The sequence below is a fragment of the Pteropus alecto genome, unplaced genomic scaffold (assembly GCF_000325575.1).
Source record: "Pteropus alecto unplaced genomic scaffold, ASM32557v1 scaffold25, whole genome shotgun sequence".
NCBI lineage: Eukaryota > Metazoa > Chordata > Mammalia > Chiroptera > Pteropodidae > Pteropus > Pteropus alecto.
This window is the reverse complement of record NW_006441955.1, coordinates 5,401,006-5,418,643: the sequence shown is the minus strand read 5'-3', so window position 1 is coordinate 5,418,643 and position 17,638 is coordinate 5,401,006. Positions and strand designations below refer to the sequence as shown.

The following is a 17,638-nucleotide window of genomic DNA, read 5'->3' as shown; positions in this document are numbered from 1 at the left end:
GTGTTTTTTGATCCATTCTGCACCTCTGTGTCTTTTTTTTTGGGTGAGTTCAATCCATTTAAATTTAGGTCGATTATTGAAATATGAGGTCCTCTTAAAGCTGTATTATCTTCTGCTTTCTGATAGCTCAGTGTTTCCATTGCTTCCTTGTCTTTGCGCTTCTGTTTTATTTATTTTGGTTGGTTTTTGTGGGTTTTGCCTCTGGTCCTTCTTGTTTATATACAATGGTTCTGATCTTTGGTGCCTAGTTACTATTATGAATGTAAAGATAGTTATATATATAGTTGTCCATTTTCTCCTGTGCATGTGCCGTATCTCCATTCCCCTTTGTGCATCTGGATCTTCGAATCCTCCCTCTTTCAGTCATCGTTGTCTCAATTTGTCCCTATGTATGCTGAACATTCATTACTATCTTCCTATAGCAAATCTCTTCTTATTGTTTAAGTTTATAATGCCCTGTTCTTAGTAAGGGTTACACATTACTCCTAATTATGTGCGGTTTTTTTGTCATTTTGTTTTAGGTGAGCTGACCCCTTTCAGTATTTCCTGTAATGCAGGCCTTGTAGTGGAGAATTCTCTCAATTTTTGTATGTCTGGAAAGATCTTCATTTGTCCTTTATATCTAAAGGAGAGCTTTGCTGGATACATTATTCTAGGCTGGTAGTTCCTTTCACTTAATAGCTTAAATATTTGATTCCATTCCTTTCTGGCTTTTAAGGTTTGCGCTGAGAAGTCCGAGGATAATCTAATGAGTTTTCCTTTATAAATTACCATTTTCTTCGCCCTGGCTGCCCTGAGAATTTTGTCTTTGTCGTTGACTTTTGATAATTTTAATACAATGTGTCTTGGTGAAGGCCTTTTTGAGTTGAGATAATTGGTTGTTCTGTTGACTTCTTGAATTCTAAGCTCCAGCTTATTCCTTAGATTTGAGAAATTCTCATCCACTATTTGTCTGAAAATGGTTTCTAATCCCTGCTCCTTTTCCTCGCCGTCAATAATGCCCATTAGTCTTAAGTTTCCTCTCCTGATGGTATCAGCTAGTTCTTGTATTTCTCCTTATTTTTCATTCTTTGGTTTCTCTCTTCTTCCTTCTGATTTATTTCTAGATTTCTGTCTTTGATATCACTGATCCTTTCCTCCACTTGGTCGACTCTATTTCCTGAGCTTGTTATTTCATTTTTCATCTCTTGCAGTGTGTTTTTATCTCCAGAAGATCTATTCTGTTCTTTTTGAGGGTTTCAATCTCCTTGCTCTGCTCATCTAGGTGTTTTTTCAGTTTCTGAAATTGTTGATAGGATTCATTTTGGAATTCACTGAGTGTTTTTCTGAAGTACTATCCTGAATTCTCTGTCACTTAAGTTGCATATTTCTATGTCTGTAAGCTTATTTTCTGGAGATTTTTCTCTTTCTTTCTAAGATGCCTTGTCACCTTGATTGTTCATGGTGTTTAATAGACTATTTCTCCACCTCGGCATTAATGGAAATGTATTCTGCTTTTTTTTCTGGAGAGAAGATTTATATAGATATAAAGGTCTTTCTTTAGCCTGCTGAGAAGAAGGTGCTTTTCTTTTGGTTTCCAGTACGTGGCGTCTAAGCCTCTTGGATCCCTGCTTTATATAAGGCCTTAAAAATGCCTTTTTATTTTCTTATAGATACTCAATCGCGCTCGCTACCCTCCGATTCAGTCCTTGTCATTGTTAGCAACAGTTTCAGTAGCATTTGTTCAGATTCCTCTGGGGCTCCGCGGTGTTCAGTTTCGGCGGGCATGGGGGGAGGGGCCTTCTGGGTTGGGGGATGAGGGCTGTGTCTTAGCCTCGATTTTGCAACCATGGCCGGTAAAAATCAACTGTTGTTTTTCTGCCATCCCACTTCTCTGCCTTCTGTCCTGATAATTGGGCACTGCCGCCAGCTGCGTGGAACTCACAATTCTCTCAGGCAGGGCTGTTCAGGGAACTCACCGCACCTTCTTCCCTCTCCTTCCTCCTACAGGGAGCTCCAGCAGCTGCGAGAGGCAGCTTCTTTGTTTCTCCCAGTCCACCAACCGACACCCGGGGTTCTGACCTGTGGCAGCTCTTATGCGCAGATCCCATGCTCAGACGTGCTTGTGTGCAATTTAGGTGTTTTTTGTTGAGTTTTAGATGTGCAGCTTGTTGTTGTTTCAAGGGGAGAGATCTGGGGAACGTCTCTCACTCCACCATATTTCTGAAATCTTCATTTTTCTACCATCTTGCTGCAAAAATTTCCTAGCAAGATGCTCAATCTTTTTATATAAAAATAATTAGCCTCGGACTATATAGTATGGTTGCTACTGAAAATAAACCATTCAAACATGTATCAAGCACTCTACTAAGTATTGAAGATATAAACAATTCATAGTGTAATATAAAGTGCTAATAATGACATGTACTAAGTGCTTATGTGTGGTTTATATAAAAATAATTAGCCGAGGACTGAGCTATGGTTTTTTGGAAAACCACAGAATAGAAATACTACAAGGGGTAACATCCTGAGATATTATCTGAGGTCTTTTCTTCCTTCTGCTTCCTTGAACCCATAATTCTTCCTATTCAGACAGTCAAATACAAATAATTCCTAATTCAGCTTTAGTTTCAAATTTGACATTTAAAGGCCCTGGCATAACCAACAACAACAAAAAAAGCATGTTGGAGCCTGGCTTTTTAAAAAAGAAAATGTTTGTTGCATTTCAAAGGGGAAAAAGCTTGAATGGCTTCAACATACAAGGAAGGACATGTATTTATGTACAGCAGTTTTTCCCCCCAAAATTTATAAAATTATCAACCTAGAATTGCTACTAAATGTAAAATACCATTCAAAACAAAATGTAATATAAAGACATTTTCAGATATACAAAACTGACAGAATTTGTCACCATACTATAGCATCCACAATGTAAGAAATGTTAAAGGAAGTCCTTCAGGTAGAAGAAAAATGATAGCAGATGGAAATATGGATTTATATAAAGGAATGAAGAGCACAGGAAGTGGTAACTACATAGGTAAATGCGTAAGGTTTTTTTTCTTGTTTAAATCTCTTTAAAAGATAACTGATTGTTTAAACAAAAATAATAATTTATTGTGGGTTTTATAACATATGTAAAAGAAAAATTCACGACAACAGTATAATAAGGCCTGGACAGGAGAAATGGAAGTATACTGTTACAAGGTTCTTTTAGTGAGTAGTATAATATCATTTGAAGATAAATTATAATAAAATAAAGATAGAACAGAGTCATAAAATAAATCCAAAGTTGGCTAAAAAAGGGAGGAAAAATAAAGAGCAGCCAGACAAAGAGAACACGAATAGCAAGACAGATTCAAACATAACCATATTAACAATCACATCAAATGTAAATGGTCTAAACACCTTAATTAAAGGCAGAGACTGTCAGAGTGGAGAGGGAAAAAAGCAAGACCCAACTAAATGCTGCCAATGCATTTTAAATACAAAGTCACAAATGGTTAAAAGCAAAAAGATGGAAAAAATATATATCATGTCAACATTGGCTATAATTTGAGTGGCTATATTAAATCAGCCAAAGTAGATTTCAGAGCAAAGACTTGCCAGGGAAAGAAGGCCATTTAATAATGACAAAGGGGAAAATATAAAACTGCCTTTATTATAGACAATTTTATTGTCTATATAAAAAACCTGATGGAGTTTTTTAAAAGCTACTAGAATTATGTGAGTTTTAACAAAGATATGGGATGAATATTTTAAAACTTATTGTATTTCTACATACTAGCCATGAAAAATGGAAATTGAAAAAGTACCATTTACAATAGCATCAAACTACGATGTACTTAGGGATAAACCTAACAGAAGGTATGCAAGACCTGTACAGTGAAAACTGCAATATATTCCTCAGGAAAGTTAAAGACCATAAATAAATGGAGATATATACTTTGTTCATGAGTCAGAAGACTCAGTATAGCTTGGATGTTAATTCTGCCCCCAAATAAATCCACGCATTCAACATAATCCCAATAAAAATCCCAGGAGGATTTTTTGTAGAAATCAACAAACTGAATCTAAAGTTTCTATGGAAATGCAAAGGAACTAGACTAGCCAAACAACTCTGAGAAAGAAGAAAAAAGATGGGCGTTAAGGCTACCTAATTTCAAGAACTATTATGCTACAATAATCAAAACAGTATGGTACTCATGTAAAGACACATATAGATTAACAGAAAAGAGAGTCTAGAAATAATGCCCACATATTTATGAACAACTAATTTTTAATAAAGGCAATGCAGTGGAGAAAGTATAGCCTTTCCAACGAATAGTGCTGTAATGACTGGATATCCATATAAAAAATGCATATGGATTTGGATCCATACTTCCTGCCATATATAAAATTAACTCCAAATGGATCACAGATCTAAACATAAAACTTAACATTTAAAACATCTATAAGAAAACATAAAAAAAGATCTTTGTGACTTTGAGTTATATAAAGATTTCTTAGATACAATATCAAAAGCGAATACATAAAAGAACAAACTGATAAATGGGACTTAACCAAAATAAAAACCTCTGCTCTTCAAAAGACACTACTAAGAGAATAAAAAGAAAAGTCACAGACTTGGAAATAAATCTTTGCAAAGCATATATCTGATAAAGAACTTGTATACAGAATATATGAAAAATTCTCGAAACTCAACAACAAAAAGTTTTGCTCCCAAAATGGGCAAAAATTTTAATAGACACTTCACCAAAGAAGATATACAGATGGCAAATAAGCACATGGAGATGCTCAACATCATTAGTCATTAGCAAAAGTGAATTAAAACCACAAGGAAATGCTATGACATGCTGATTAGAATAGCTAAAATTTAAAAAACTGACCAAACCATGTACTGATGTGGAGGAACTAGAACTCTGATACACTGCTGGTGGGAATGTGAAATGGTACGATCTCTTTGCTTTGGAAATCAGTTTGACAGTTTCTTTAAAGTTAAACACACACTTAGCATATGATCTAGTCATTCCACTCCTAGGTATTTATTTTCTCAAGAAAATATAATATATATTCATAAAGTATGTTCAAAGTAGCTTTATCTGTAATAGTCCCAAACTAGAAACAAACCAAAACAACAATAAATCATGGTATATCCATCAATAATAAATCATGGTATATCCATACAATGGAATACTATTCAGCAATAAAAAGAAATGAACTATTGACACATGCAATAACATGGATGGATCTCATGTAGACAAAAAAAAAAAGTATATACTTTAAGGTTCCATTTATATAAAACTCTGTAAAATGCAAACTTATCTATAGTGACAGAAAGTAGACGAGTGGTTGTTTCAGGATGTGGGGTAGGAGGGAGGGATTACAAAGAAATATATATAAGAAACTTTTGGGGTCAATGGATATGTTCACTATCTTAACTATGGTAATAGTTTCAAAGGAGTATATACATGTCAAAACTCATTAAATTGTATATATTAAATACTGGCAGTTGATTTTGTTAACTTTGCCTCAATGAAGCTGTTAAATAAAATATAAAATAAAATAAAAATATGGAATACAGAGGCACAATCTTCCTTTTCTCTCTTCCTTTTACTTGACAAGAGCAATTTAAGCCAGGACTTGCTCCTAGCTGGCTCTACCTGACAAGAAGGATTAAGAGTAAACACTCTCTCCTGGGTTCCGTTTCTCCTGGCATTGGAGAATGTTCATTAGGATCTAATGATAAAACTTACCTCTCCTCACATCACAGTGCTAAAAATGCAAAATTCTGGGCAAGAGGAATGAGGATGGGTGAATGTAGGATACAATCAAAGGTGTAATAGATGCGCTGGTACAAAGCTATTTAGGCCTTACGGACTTTGACTTTTTTTAGATTAAGTATTGGATTTAGGTCTTGCCATCCATTGTCCTAAGAGTTTTCATTTGTTTGTTTTGTTTCTTTGTTGTTGTTGTTTTTGGTGACCTCTTGCAGAGCAGAAGAAGAACCAAGCCATGGTTTGAGTATGCTACGTCTCTGGGCTAAAATTCTATTTACTCTCATTTCATTTTCACTCAAATCTTTAAAATCTAAGTTTAGAATACCTTTAAAGGCATTAAAACATGTAAACAAAAATCACACAACAGAATAATATATGTACCATTAAAAAACATCAAGAGCTGTGTGAATTCAGGAGGAGAAATAATTATATCCCGCTGGGGGATCAGAGCATCTTAGAATGAGGAAGGATGTAAGCGTTCATCAAATCTAAGGCCCTAATAGATGGGCAATTCCCCTTACAACATTCCCATCAAGTTACTTGTATTTCTTGTGCACAGCCTCTGTGACAGGCAATGCATGCTCTCAGGAGGAAACCTATTCCACTTTTGAGAAGCTATGTTAGAAAGTTCTTTCCTGTATCAGCTCAAAATATACCTTCTCATTATTTCTTCCCAATTATCATAATTCTTCCCACACTAAACAAGTTTAGACCTTTCAGATATTAAAGGAGCATTAATTTATTCAATCATCCCTTTAACATGTGCAAAGTCTTGTACTGGGCATTGTTCAGGATACAGAGACAAATGAAATACAGATTCTGCCCTCACACGCTCTTAGTCAAATAGAAGAGATTTTTTTTTTAAGCCATAAGTAATTATAGTATGTATTATAACATAAATGTCAAAAGAGAAATACTGAGAAAGTATAGCGAGAGTTCAGAAAAGAGAAATTAACTCGATCTACGGAGGGGATCAAGAAATCAGGAAAACCTTCCTAAGTTTTAATAACACTTGAGATGGAACTTGAAAATGGGCATTTCCACTGAGGAAAGGGCACCGAAGTAGAGTGTAGTGGTTATGAGCTTGGGCTCTCAAATTACACTGCCTGGGTTTCAATCTTAGCTTTGCCACTGTCTAGCTTGGTAACTTGAGGAAAGTCACTCTGTACCTCTATTTTCCTCTTTTATAAAATATAAAAAAAATATGGGAATTAAATGCATTTGTATATGAAAAATATTTAGAACAGTACCCAGCCCATAGCACTGTTTGTTGTTGTTGTTATTATTGAGAAGACAGTAAAGACAGAGCTTATAGAAGTGAGAAGGAATTAAACCTGTCTTGTGTAAAAGCAAACAGTATGATTCGATAAACATGCTTCCTCTTTCTGTATCTCCTCTCTCAAAACTCAACTAGATATAAATGCTAGAACATAACCTGTCATGTGGTCGGTATTTAAGAAATCTTCACCCCTTTCTCTTTTTCTTTCCTTCATCATTCTGGTTTGTGCTTTGCCTAAGGCACTTATAGTCTGCCTTGTATCATAATTATTTGTGTTATTACATTATTTGCCTCTTGTACGCTTTCTGGTTCTCAAACCTGGCTGTGCATGAAAAGCTTTTGGAGTAACTTTTAAAAAACTATAAACTGTTAGGATCAACCAGACTTAGGAATCACAATGTCCAAGGGTATCCCATGGGTGGGAATGTAGATATTCAAAAGTTACAGGAGATTCTAAATCAGTTCATCAGTAAACCACATATTTGAGAACCAGTTACCAATAGCACCTAATGATAAGGTAGATACACAATAAGCATTTTTTGAACTTTCATGGACTGAAAAATAGAAGATCAGGGCTTAAAATTAGGTTGCAGCCACACTGGAAAGGCACTAAATGCTAGGATGAATTGATAGAAAAAGCCAAACTAAATAACCAACTTCTAGCTTCAAAGCAAAAATCCCTATGAGAAGCTCTATCTCGAAGGCACTTTCCTGCCCTTTCAGGAGATCACAAACATTAATACGCATTTTCAAAAATCAGAGATAGTTAAGAATATGTTAAAGTCAAATTTTACTTATGCATTTTAAACAAGTGTTCAATAAGTGTTTGGCAATATATGTAAAAGCACTTTAAAACCTGCAATAAAATATGATAATATTATCTAGACACTAATTTTTTTTTATCATATGGCCATTGCAAAGTAAAACAAAAACAAAAACAAACTCGGGTTGAATGTGATCTTTCTAATTGGAAAAGCTAAAAGTAATCTATATTTTTAAAATGAGAGTGAACAAAATAATATTCATTTCAAATGATTAAATCTATATTCTATTAGAGGTATTGCTATGGCAGCTAGAAGCTTTTTTTCATGCAGTTCTGAACAAGTTAAAATCAAAAACCAATATCATGGAGCATTAGTTTTAAAGCCAATTCTCCAATACTGAGCTCCCATCAAAGCATCAAAATCTTAAAATTAAACTAATACCATTTATAGAAGAGACACTCTCATCACCCCACCTTAATTCAGCATGTTTTAGAAGCACTTACATGATTATTTTCTGATTCTCTTAGGATCTTATTGCAGTTTGTTATGCAAGTAACTAGGGCAAAATATTTAAACTACTCATAGCTGTCATTCTGAAATATTTTCCAGGAGTCTGAGTTCTTTCTTGGGCTACAGCTAATGGCCATGTGTCAGATTTGCTTGAAATATATCCAAATCCTCAATATGTAGCAAGTAAACATTTATTCTTCAATAATTCCTCATCCTTATTCAGAATACCAATCAAGTCACCAAGATTTATAAGTTTTTCCCCGAAAATGCTACACTACCACTAAACACTATTCCTTAAAAACTGATAAGAGGAAAATTTGACCAATAGGGTAGACTCAAATAAATATTGGAAAGAGTTTTCAAAAGATAACTGCAGAAGGTGAGTCTCTCTTTCAAGTATTTAAAAAATGGATAAATTCTACCTTCCCAGAGTGTTTTAGGTTAACTTTTTAATTTCCAGAGGAAAAAAAACTGGATGTCTTGCCAAGATTAGCAAAATTGTTTACATTTGATAAAAATAAAATCAAATGGTGACACGAATGTAGAAAAAAAAACATTCTCATATTCTGTCATTAGAAATACACACTGGTGTATCTTCTTTGAAAAAAATGTGGCAATATGCACCAATTTTTAAGTATATACTAACCTTCGACATAGTGAGTCCACTGTCTGGAATTCATCCTATGGGTATACTTGCAAGACTATGTAATTGTAAGCATCCTTGTGTAATAATAAACTTAACAGAACCCATATGTCTACCAATAAGTGAATGACTAGGTAAATTTCTTATAATGAGAATACTATGCAGGCATTAAAAAGAATGAAGAATATCTATAAGTGATCACAAAATTTTTAAGATGTAAGTAAAAAGAGCTATATATAATGTGATAAATATACATATACACGCACATACATAAAGAATGTATGAACTCATATACATATGTATTTGTATAAGCATAACAATTTTTGGAAAAATACAAAAGAATTATTAAAAGTGGTTAATGCTGACAAATAGAACTAAGGGTAAGGAAGAAGAAAAAGATTTGTTAAATGTTAAAATTTGTCATCCAGCTATAATATTAAACAACATATGATGACACTCTGAAGAACCATTTGACTGTTTCCTATAAAGTTAAATATACATCTCCCCTATGACCCAGCAATTCCACTCTGAGTGATTAACCCAAAAGAAACGCAAAAGGTATGTCCACAAATAGAGTTGTACAAAAATGTTCATAGAAGCCTTATTATAAGAGCCCCAAACAGGAAAGAATTCAAATGTCCATCAACAGGAGAATGGATAAACAAACTGGTGTATTTAGACGATGGAATACTATTTAGCAATAAAAAAGGATGAACTACTGATATAAGAAAAATCTGAATAAATATTACAGACATTCTACTGAGTGAAAGAAGCCAGACACAAAAAGTACATATACATACTGTATGATCCCATTTATATGAAGTTCTAGATCAGCCAGACTATCTACAATGATAGAAGTCAAAAATTCTTAGCCTGGTTGAGGGGGAGGGGCTGGAGAGTAGAGAAGTGATTGAGGGAAGTCAGGAGATTTACTGGAAATAAAACTTTCTGGGGATGACTGAAACGTTCCATATCTTGTTTTGGCTGGTATACAGATGTATACAATTGTCAAAACCAATCATCCAGTTCAAGCTTACAACTCAATGGCTTTTAATATATTCACGGACATGTGCAATCATAACCACAATCAATTTTAAAGTATATTTATTACCTAAAAAAAAATGCCCCATTCTTTAGCTATCACTCTCCTACCTACCCCAGCGCTAAACAACTACTAATCCACTTTCCGTCTTTATACATTTGCCTATTCTGGACATTTCATATAAGTAGAATTGTATAATATGTGGTCTTTGTGACTGCCCTCTTTCACTTAGCAAAATGTTTTCAAGGTTCATCTATGTTATAGCATACGTCAGTACTTCATTTCTTTTATGGCCAAGGAATATTCCATTACATGAATATACCATATTTTGTTTATCCGTTCATTGGCTGATGACAGACATCTGCATTTTCCCGCCTTTTGGCTATTATGAATAATGCTACTATAAACAATTGTGTGTTTGTGAGAACTGTGCATTTATGAAAATTATACTGCAATTTTAAAAAAGAATATGGATATGAAAAATCATATTGTTAGTACAAAGCATGATTTCTGCATATTTCAGTAGGTAGTGGGAGAAAAATCTCTCAGAATGGCAAACAAGCCGATTATAATAAAAATATGTTCAGGAGAAAAAAAAATTATATGTCAATAAAAACAACTAAGTGAAATGTCACATTCATCCCCTGACAAAACAGAAGTTTCCTATGTGAGACTGAGGAATCTGCTGAAAGGAAAATTTAAATCACTGTTCTCAAATGCAGACTGTAACTCTTTGGGGCTTCAATGACCATATCACAGAAATATTTATTATCACCCTGACTGCTCTATGTCCCATTAACAACAAAATCAACATTGAAATACGACCTAATTCTTTTGACAGATCAAGGAAACAGTTTAGTCTATTTACCAAAAGCAGAACAATAGTCTTAAAATAATGTCTGTGTAGCACTGGGCACAATGTTTACATAGGGATATTGATGATTTGCAATTGTCATATGAGAAGGAACTGTTATTTTCTCTACAAATTAAAAGAATGTTCTTTTCCTAAAATGGTAATAAATTATTTTTCATACTGCGATACTTACTAGCAAGAAACAGTATGGCTTCCTTTTGTAGAAATGATGCGGGGAGAATGCTAGTAATTACATTGTTCCTACTTTGTTTTGGGAACTCTGCTATATACTTTACATATACATATTTCCTCATTTAATCCACAAAACAACCCTATTAAGTATATTTTATTCCTATTTTACAAATTAGAAAAACCAGGATCAACAAAGCTATAGAATTAAAAGGGTGAAGAGGATAAGTTCAAACTCAAGACTTCATTCATACAGAACACAAATCTGCAAATGAGGTACATACCCTATATATTCCTCTCCTTTCACAGCCACTACTCCTAAAAGTAACAACTATAGTTACTATTTCTCGCTTCTAATTCTTCTGGAATTCCCATGTGCTTCCATGCAAAACATTGTGCTAGAATTGCTCCAAGATTGCCAATGACTTGATAATAGTCAAATACAAAAGATACTTCTCACTCTTTATTGAACTCTTCTGTCCTGACTTCTTATTTTTTAAACACTCTTCTCTCTTGGGTAACTGACCGTTTCTTCTCATTATTCTTAAAGGTCTCTCTTCTCCACCTACACCTTCAATTTTTATACCTCCTAGGGTTTTATCCTTGATCTTTGTGTTGGATCTGCCAATATGATATCCCACACAGTATTTCCTCTGATTAAGCAGCTCATTTAACAGCCTCGATGAATAAAATGCAGGAATGAACTCCTGCTTACAGCACTCACTGGGCTTACCATGTAGTCTAGCACCCTGAAGCAGCTGGTCAGATAGAATGATGTAAAGAAAGGCCTTCTGAAGACTACAATGGTGCCAGCAACACTTTGCAGGGCCCAGGTAATAGCCTCCAAAATAGGAACATGCTCTGAATCAATGATGCTGTTTCTCCACAGCCAGGATACACAAGTATCCTGGTAATCAAAGGATGAGCAAAGTAGTGGCTCTTCTCACTATTATCCCTACAGAACTGCTAGCAAAATTTTTCCTGCCATTCCCAAAACTTTGGGCTCTGCTGATTTAGAAGTCTTAGAAACAACAATGGTTCCAATGAACTGGAAGCAGAGACTACCACCTGGTCGCTTTGGGCTTCTCATTATGCAGAACAGGCAAAGGAAGGAATTAACTGACTTGGGTGATGGATCGTGGTTATCATGGAATGTTGGGTTACATAATGAGGATCAAAAGGATTAGTCTGTAACCCAAAAAATACTGTGGGGTGCCTCTGAGTACTCCCATGTCTTATAGTGAAAGTTAGCAAAACTTTTACTAAAACATTTCAAAGAAGCTGTACTGCTCATGGCACGGAATATTCAGAAAGGAAGGTTTGGGTCATACCCAGATAAGAAACTATGAATAAGGTGCTTGCTAAGAGCAAAGGAAATATGGTACAAGTAGTAGAAGAAGGAATTATAAATACCAACTATAACCACCTATAAATTGTAGAAAGGAGGATTTTATTTTCATTTTCTCTTCCATTATCTATCATCTAACATAAATGTATGTTAATAGAGATTAATATTTTTCAAAAAGTACTTAATTTTGGAGAGCAGTGTGAGGGTCACAGTAGAAAGTACAGATATTTCTTACATAGTCCCTGCTCCACACATGCAGAGCTTCCACCACTATCAACATCCCATCCCAGATTGGGACATTTATTATAATCTATGAACCTACACTGACACATCATTACCATCCCAAATCCATAGTTAACATTAGGGTTTATTCTTGGTATTGTATATTCTATGAGTTTTGAGAAACGTATAATAACACGTAGTCAACATTACAGAATCATACAGCACAGTTTCATTGTCCTAAAAATCTTCTGCCTATTCATCCTTCCCTCTCCCCTAACCCCTGATCTCTTTACTGTCTCCACAGTTTTCCCTAATCCAGAATGTCATATAGTTGAAATTATATAGTATGCAGCCTTCAGACTGGCTATTTTCAGTAAGTAATATGCATTTAAGTTCCTCCATGTCTTTTTTTTTTTTTTAACTTAAGGTATAATTGACATATTAATTTCAGGTATACAACATAGTGATTCAATATTTGTATATATTGCTAAGTGATCACCACAGTAAGTCTAGTTAACCCCTCCATATCTTTTCATCACCTGATAGCTATTTTTTTAGTGTTGAATAATATTCCATTGTTGTGATGTATCACAGTTTATCCATTCACCTACTGAAGGATATTTTGGTTGCCTCCAAGTTTTGGCGATTGTGAATAAAGTTGCTATAAATATCCATGTGCATGTTTTATGTGGACATAAATTTTCAACTTGTTTGGGTAAATGCCAAGGAGCACAACTGTTGAATCATATGATAGGAGGATGCTTAGTTTTGTAAGAAATTGCCAGCATCTGGTGTAGTCAGCAATTGGTATTTGGACATTCTGATAGGTATAGTGGTATCACACTGTTGTTTTAATTTGCAATTTCCTTATGACATATGATGTTGAGGATTTTTCTATATGCTTATTTTCTATCTACATATCTTCTTTGATGAAGTGTCTGTTTAGGTCCTTTACCCACCTTTTAATCAGGTTGTTCGTTTTCTTATTGCTTACTTTCAAGAGTTCTTTGTATATTTTAGATACTTTATCAGATGTGTCTTTTGCAAATATTTTTTTCCCAGTCTGTGGCTTGTCTTCTCATTCTCTCGAACTTGTCTTTTTTCCCTTTTATTTCTCCATTCTTTCTCTTGTGTTAAATAGGTATTTTCTAGTGTACCATTTTACTACTTTGCCATTTCTTTTAATATATATTTTTTAGTTATTTTCTTAGTGGTTGCTCCAGGAATTAACATTTTAATTTATACAATCTAATTCAGATTAATATTGACTTAATTTCAACAGTACACAATTTGCTCCTATATAGCTGTTTGTGTTGTCACTGTCATATAAATTATATCTTCATGCATTGTATGCTTATCAACTCAAATTACTGCTTTATGCAGTTGTATTTTAAATGATATAGGACACATATATATTGTCTTTTATAGCCACCGATGTAGTTACACTTTAAATGATATAGGATGCACATAGATTGTCTTTTATATCTACCAATGTAGTTACACTTACCAGTGCTTTTTATTTCTTCATGTGCTCTTTATTTCACTGTCTAGTGCTCTTTGATTTCAGTATGAATGACTCTCTTGTAGGGGAGGTCTACGAGTGATAAAGTCTCTCAGTTTTTGTTTATCTGGGAATGCCTTAATTTCTCCTTCATTTTTAAAGGATAGTTTCACTGAATACAGAATTCTTGGCTGGCAGTTTTTTTCATCACACTGCCTCAATGGTTTCTGAAGAGAATTCAGCTGTTAAGCCTTACTGAGGATCACTTGCTGAGGATTAGCAGTCATTTCTTCAAATATTTTTTCTGCCCCTTCCCTCTCCTTCTGAGACTATTATTATGCTTACGTTGCTATACTCGCAGGTGTCCCACAAGATTCTGAGGCTCTGCTCATTTTTCTTCATTCTCTCTTTTTTTTTCTGTTCCTCAGACTGGATAATCTCAATGGACCTATTTAAACTTTGCTGATTTTTTTCTTCTGCCTTCTCAAATCCAGTGTTGAGCCCGTCTAGAGGATTTTCCATTTCAGTTGTTATACTTCTTAACTCCAGAATTTATTTGGTTCTTTTCTATAATTCCTGTCTAGTAACTGATAGTCTCTATTTCATGAAACATCGTTATACTTTCCTTTAGTTCTTTATATACAGTTTCCTATGTTCTGTGAACACACTTAAATAGCTTATTTAAGATCTTTGTCCAGTAAATCCAATGTTTGGGCTACCTCAGTTTCTACTGACTGCTTTTATCCTCCTGTGTATGAGCCATACGTTCTTGTTCTTTGTGTGTCTCATAGTTTTTTGCTGTAAAGTGTACATTTTATATGATGTGGCAACTTTAGAAATAAGATTATCCCCTTTCCCAGAGTCTATCTTTTTTTCTTGTTGTTATTGATGATCTAGTGATGATCTAGTCCGTTTCCAAACTAATTCTGTAAAGTCTGTGTTCTTTGTCACAGTTGGTCACTGGATTTTCTTCTTAGTTAGCTTAGAGATCAGCTAAAGGCTAGACAGAGACTTTCTCAACTAATAAGTGTCCCAATCTTTGCTAGGTTCTGTGTGTTGTGCTGGGGCACTCACCTAGGCAGTTTAGAACTCCACCTTGGCCTTTACTTCCTGCTTGTGCAGAGCTCCAAGGTTAGCTCTGCACAAGCAGGAAGTAAAGGCCAAGGTAAGAGCTTAGGACCTTGTCAGGCTCTTCCTAAGCATGCATACAGCCTTGGGCATACACACAGCCTTACGTATGTACTCCCAAGAATATTTTATACTTTTTCAAAGCCCCCTATGGACATCTCATTCCACAGCTTCTTCTTTTATGCTTTCTGGTTGGTCTGCTGTTTGCCCCAATTGTTACTGGCTTCTAAGACAGCCATGTTGTTAAATAGTTGTTGCTGATTATTCCTAACAAATGACTCTGGAGAAAATACTGTTTGCACATGGCAAGTTCTCAGTTAGGTTACACAAAGATGAGACTCTTGAGTAGGGTTTACCAGGGAACTGCCAGACTGGTCATATAATGACAATTCTCTGAGACTGGGGTTTGGAAAGAGCCCCAACTCCATTCTGATTTCTCCAGTGCCAGCAAGGCTACTAGAGAAATCAGAATGGAGTCGGAGCTAATTTTCACCACAATTGCATGCTATTGGTTTTCAAGGCTACTATGGAGCTGGGGAAAAGGAGGGTGGTATTAGAGCAAGTCAAAATGCTACAAAGCTTGGTGTTCTCAAAGAGATTCAGTTCTTTGTTTTTAATAAATCTTCCAGATCATTGTTAGCCTTGGGTTAATTTCTAAAGTTCTGAAAAAAGCTGACCTTGACCATTTTTGCCAGTGTTCTTGGTACTTTTTAAAGGAGAGTATTTTCAGATTTTGTTATTTTGGCACTCCCTCATTTTTAGATTTCTTTGAAAGATATTAGATTGCTTAAAGCAATGATGATAATATTATGTTGTGCGTTTATAATATGTTTAGAAGTACATGTATAACAAGAACAACATAAAGGATAGGAGGGAATAAATGGAAATATTCTGTTGTAAAAATCCTTTATATTATATGTGAAATGGTATAACATTATTTGAAGGTAGACTGTGATAAATTAAAGATGTATGTTGTAAATCCTAGAGCAACCTCGAAAGAATGAGAAAAAGAAATAGTCAATAGAAGAGAGAACATAAAATACTAAAAAATACTCAATTAATAAAAAGATCGCATTGAAAAGAGAAAAATAGCAAAAAACAGACAAGACAGAAAACAAATAGCAAAGTGGCATATTATGTTACAACTATCTGTGTGTACATATCTTCCTACCTATCTCTCTCATCTCTATATACATTTATTTTCTCTATTAAATTATGTTTACTAAATTTGAGTGATAAACAGAAATGAACCAAAGTTAACTGCTATAATGAATATCTATTGATTCTAATATCTATTTTCAAATCTGTGAGAATTTATAAAATTTTACTTCATTAATTCATTCATATATAAGACTATATGGAAAAATACAGAACTCACCTATCTATATAAAAATAAGTCCCATAATTTTAGTGTTATTTTAGAAATTGCTTTGTACAATTTCTTCATTTTACAATTAAGGAAACTAAATCAAAGTGATTAACTAATTGTCAATTAATCAAAATAGTCACATGGCTCGTCAACAGTACAGCCAGAGTAAAATTCATATTTCATAGCTTCTCCCAAGAGAAAAAAAATTTCCATGCAACACCAACCACATATATAACTATATATAATTTGTTCATTTCAAATAATTCCTCTCTAGCAGGTCTAGCCAGATTTCTATTTAAAAATATCTTATTAATTGTATGCCTATTTGAAAACAATCAAACTTTTAAAAATATATACTGTTGAATTTAGAGTGTCAAATAATTTAAATTCTCATCAATTAATCAAAATCATTGAAGAATACTGTACTTAAAGGAAAATAAAAAATACTGTGGCTAAACAATCATTTAAAGCACTGCCTACCACGTTCAGAGAACACAATCTTTCATTCAAACCAATGATTAATCATTCACACTTATGCCAAAATAACAAAAAAAAAAAGTATGACATCTGTGTGCTGTATTACCTGTAGCTCCCAGTGGGTGTCCCTTTGAAATTAATCCACCACTGGGATTAATGACCCACTTTCCTCCATAAGTATTATCTCCTCTATCAACCAGTTTTCCACCTTGTCCTACAGAAGGAAAAAAAAATTCACAAATGTTAAAAATAATGTTAGAATAAATGATATATTTTTTAACTTCCATATAGCCAAGAATTCCTTGCAGCAAACATTTTTTACAGCTCAAACATCAAATTTATATAAGCACATCTAAAAGTAGGTAATAAATATTGAGTAATAATTTTTCAGAACATTTCCTACATGAAACGAAGCACCTATTAAATATCAAGAGCTCTCTAGCTTCCAAAATTGCTACAAATATAATAAGAGATTCAAAGAACCAAAAGAAAAAAACTGAAATGGATACAATACTACACTAAAATAACTGAATTGGCTTTAAAAATTTATAATTTTG

The 17,638-nt window shown here is 34.1% G+C and overlaps 1 protein-coding gene across 4 annotated transcripts in view; it reads right to left on the bottom strand.

Moving 5' to 3' along the window:
- The window catches only part of SCP2 (sterol carrier protein 2), a 116,874-nt gene that overhangs the window by 35,419 nt on the left and 63,817 nt on the right, over positions 1-17,638 (bottom strand). For all 4 annotated transcript variants that reach the window (XM_025051902.1, XM_025051903.1, XM_006919207.3 and 1 more), the window contains one exon: positions 17,188-17,295. In XM_025051902.1, coding sequence (XP_024907670.1) covers positions 17,188-17,295 — 108 coding nt within the window. The remainder of the gene's footprint in view (positions 1-17,187; positions 17,296-17,638) is intronic.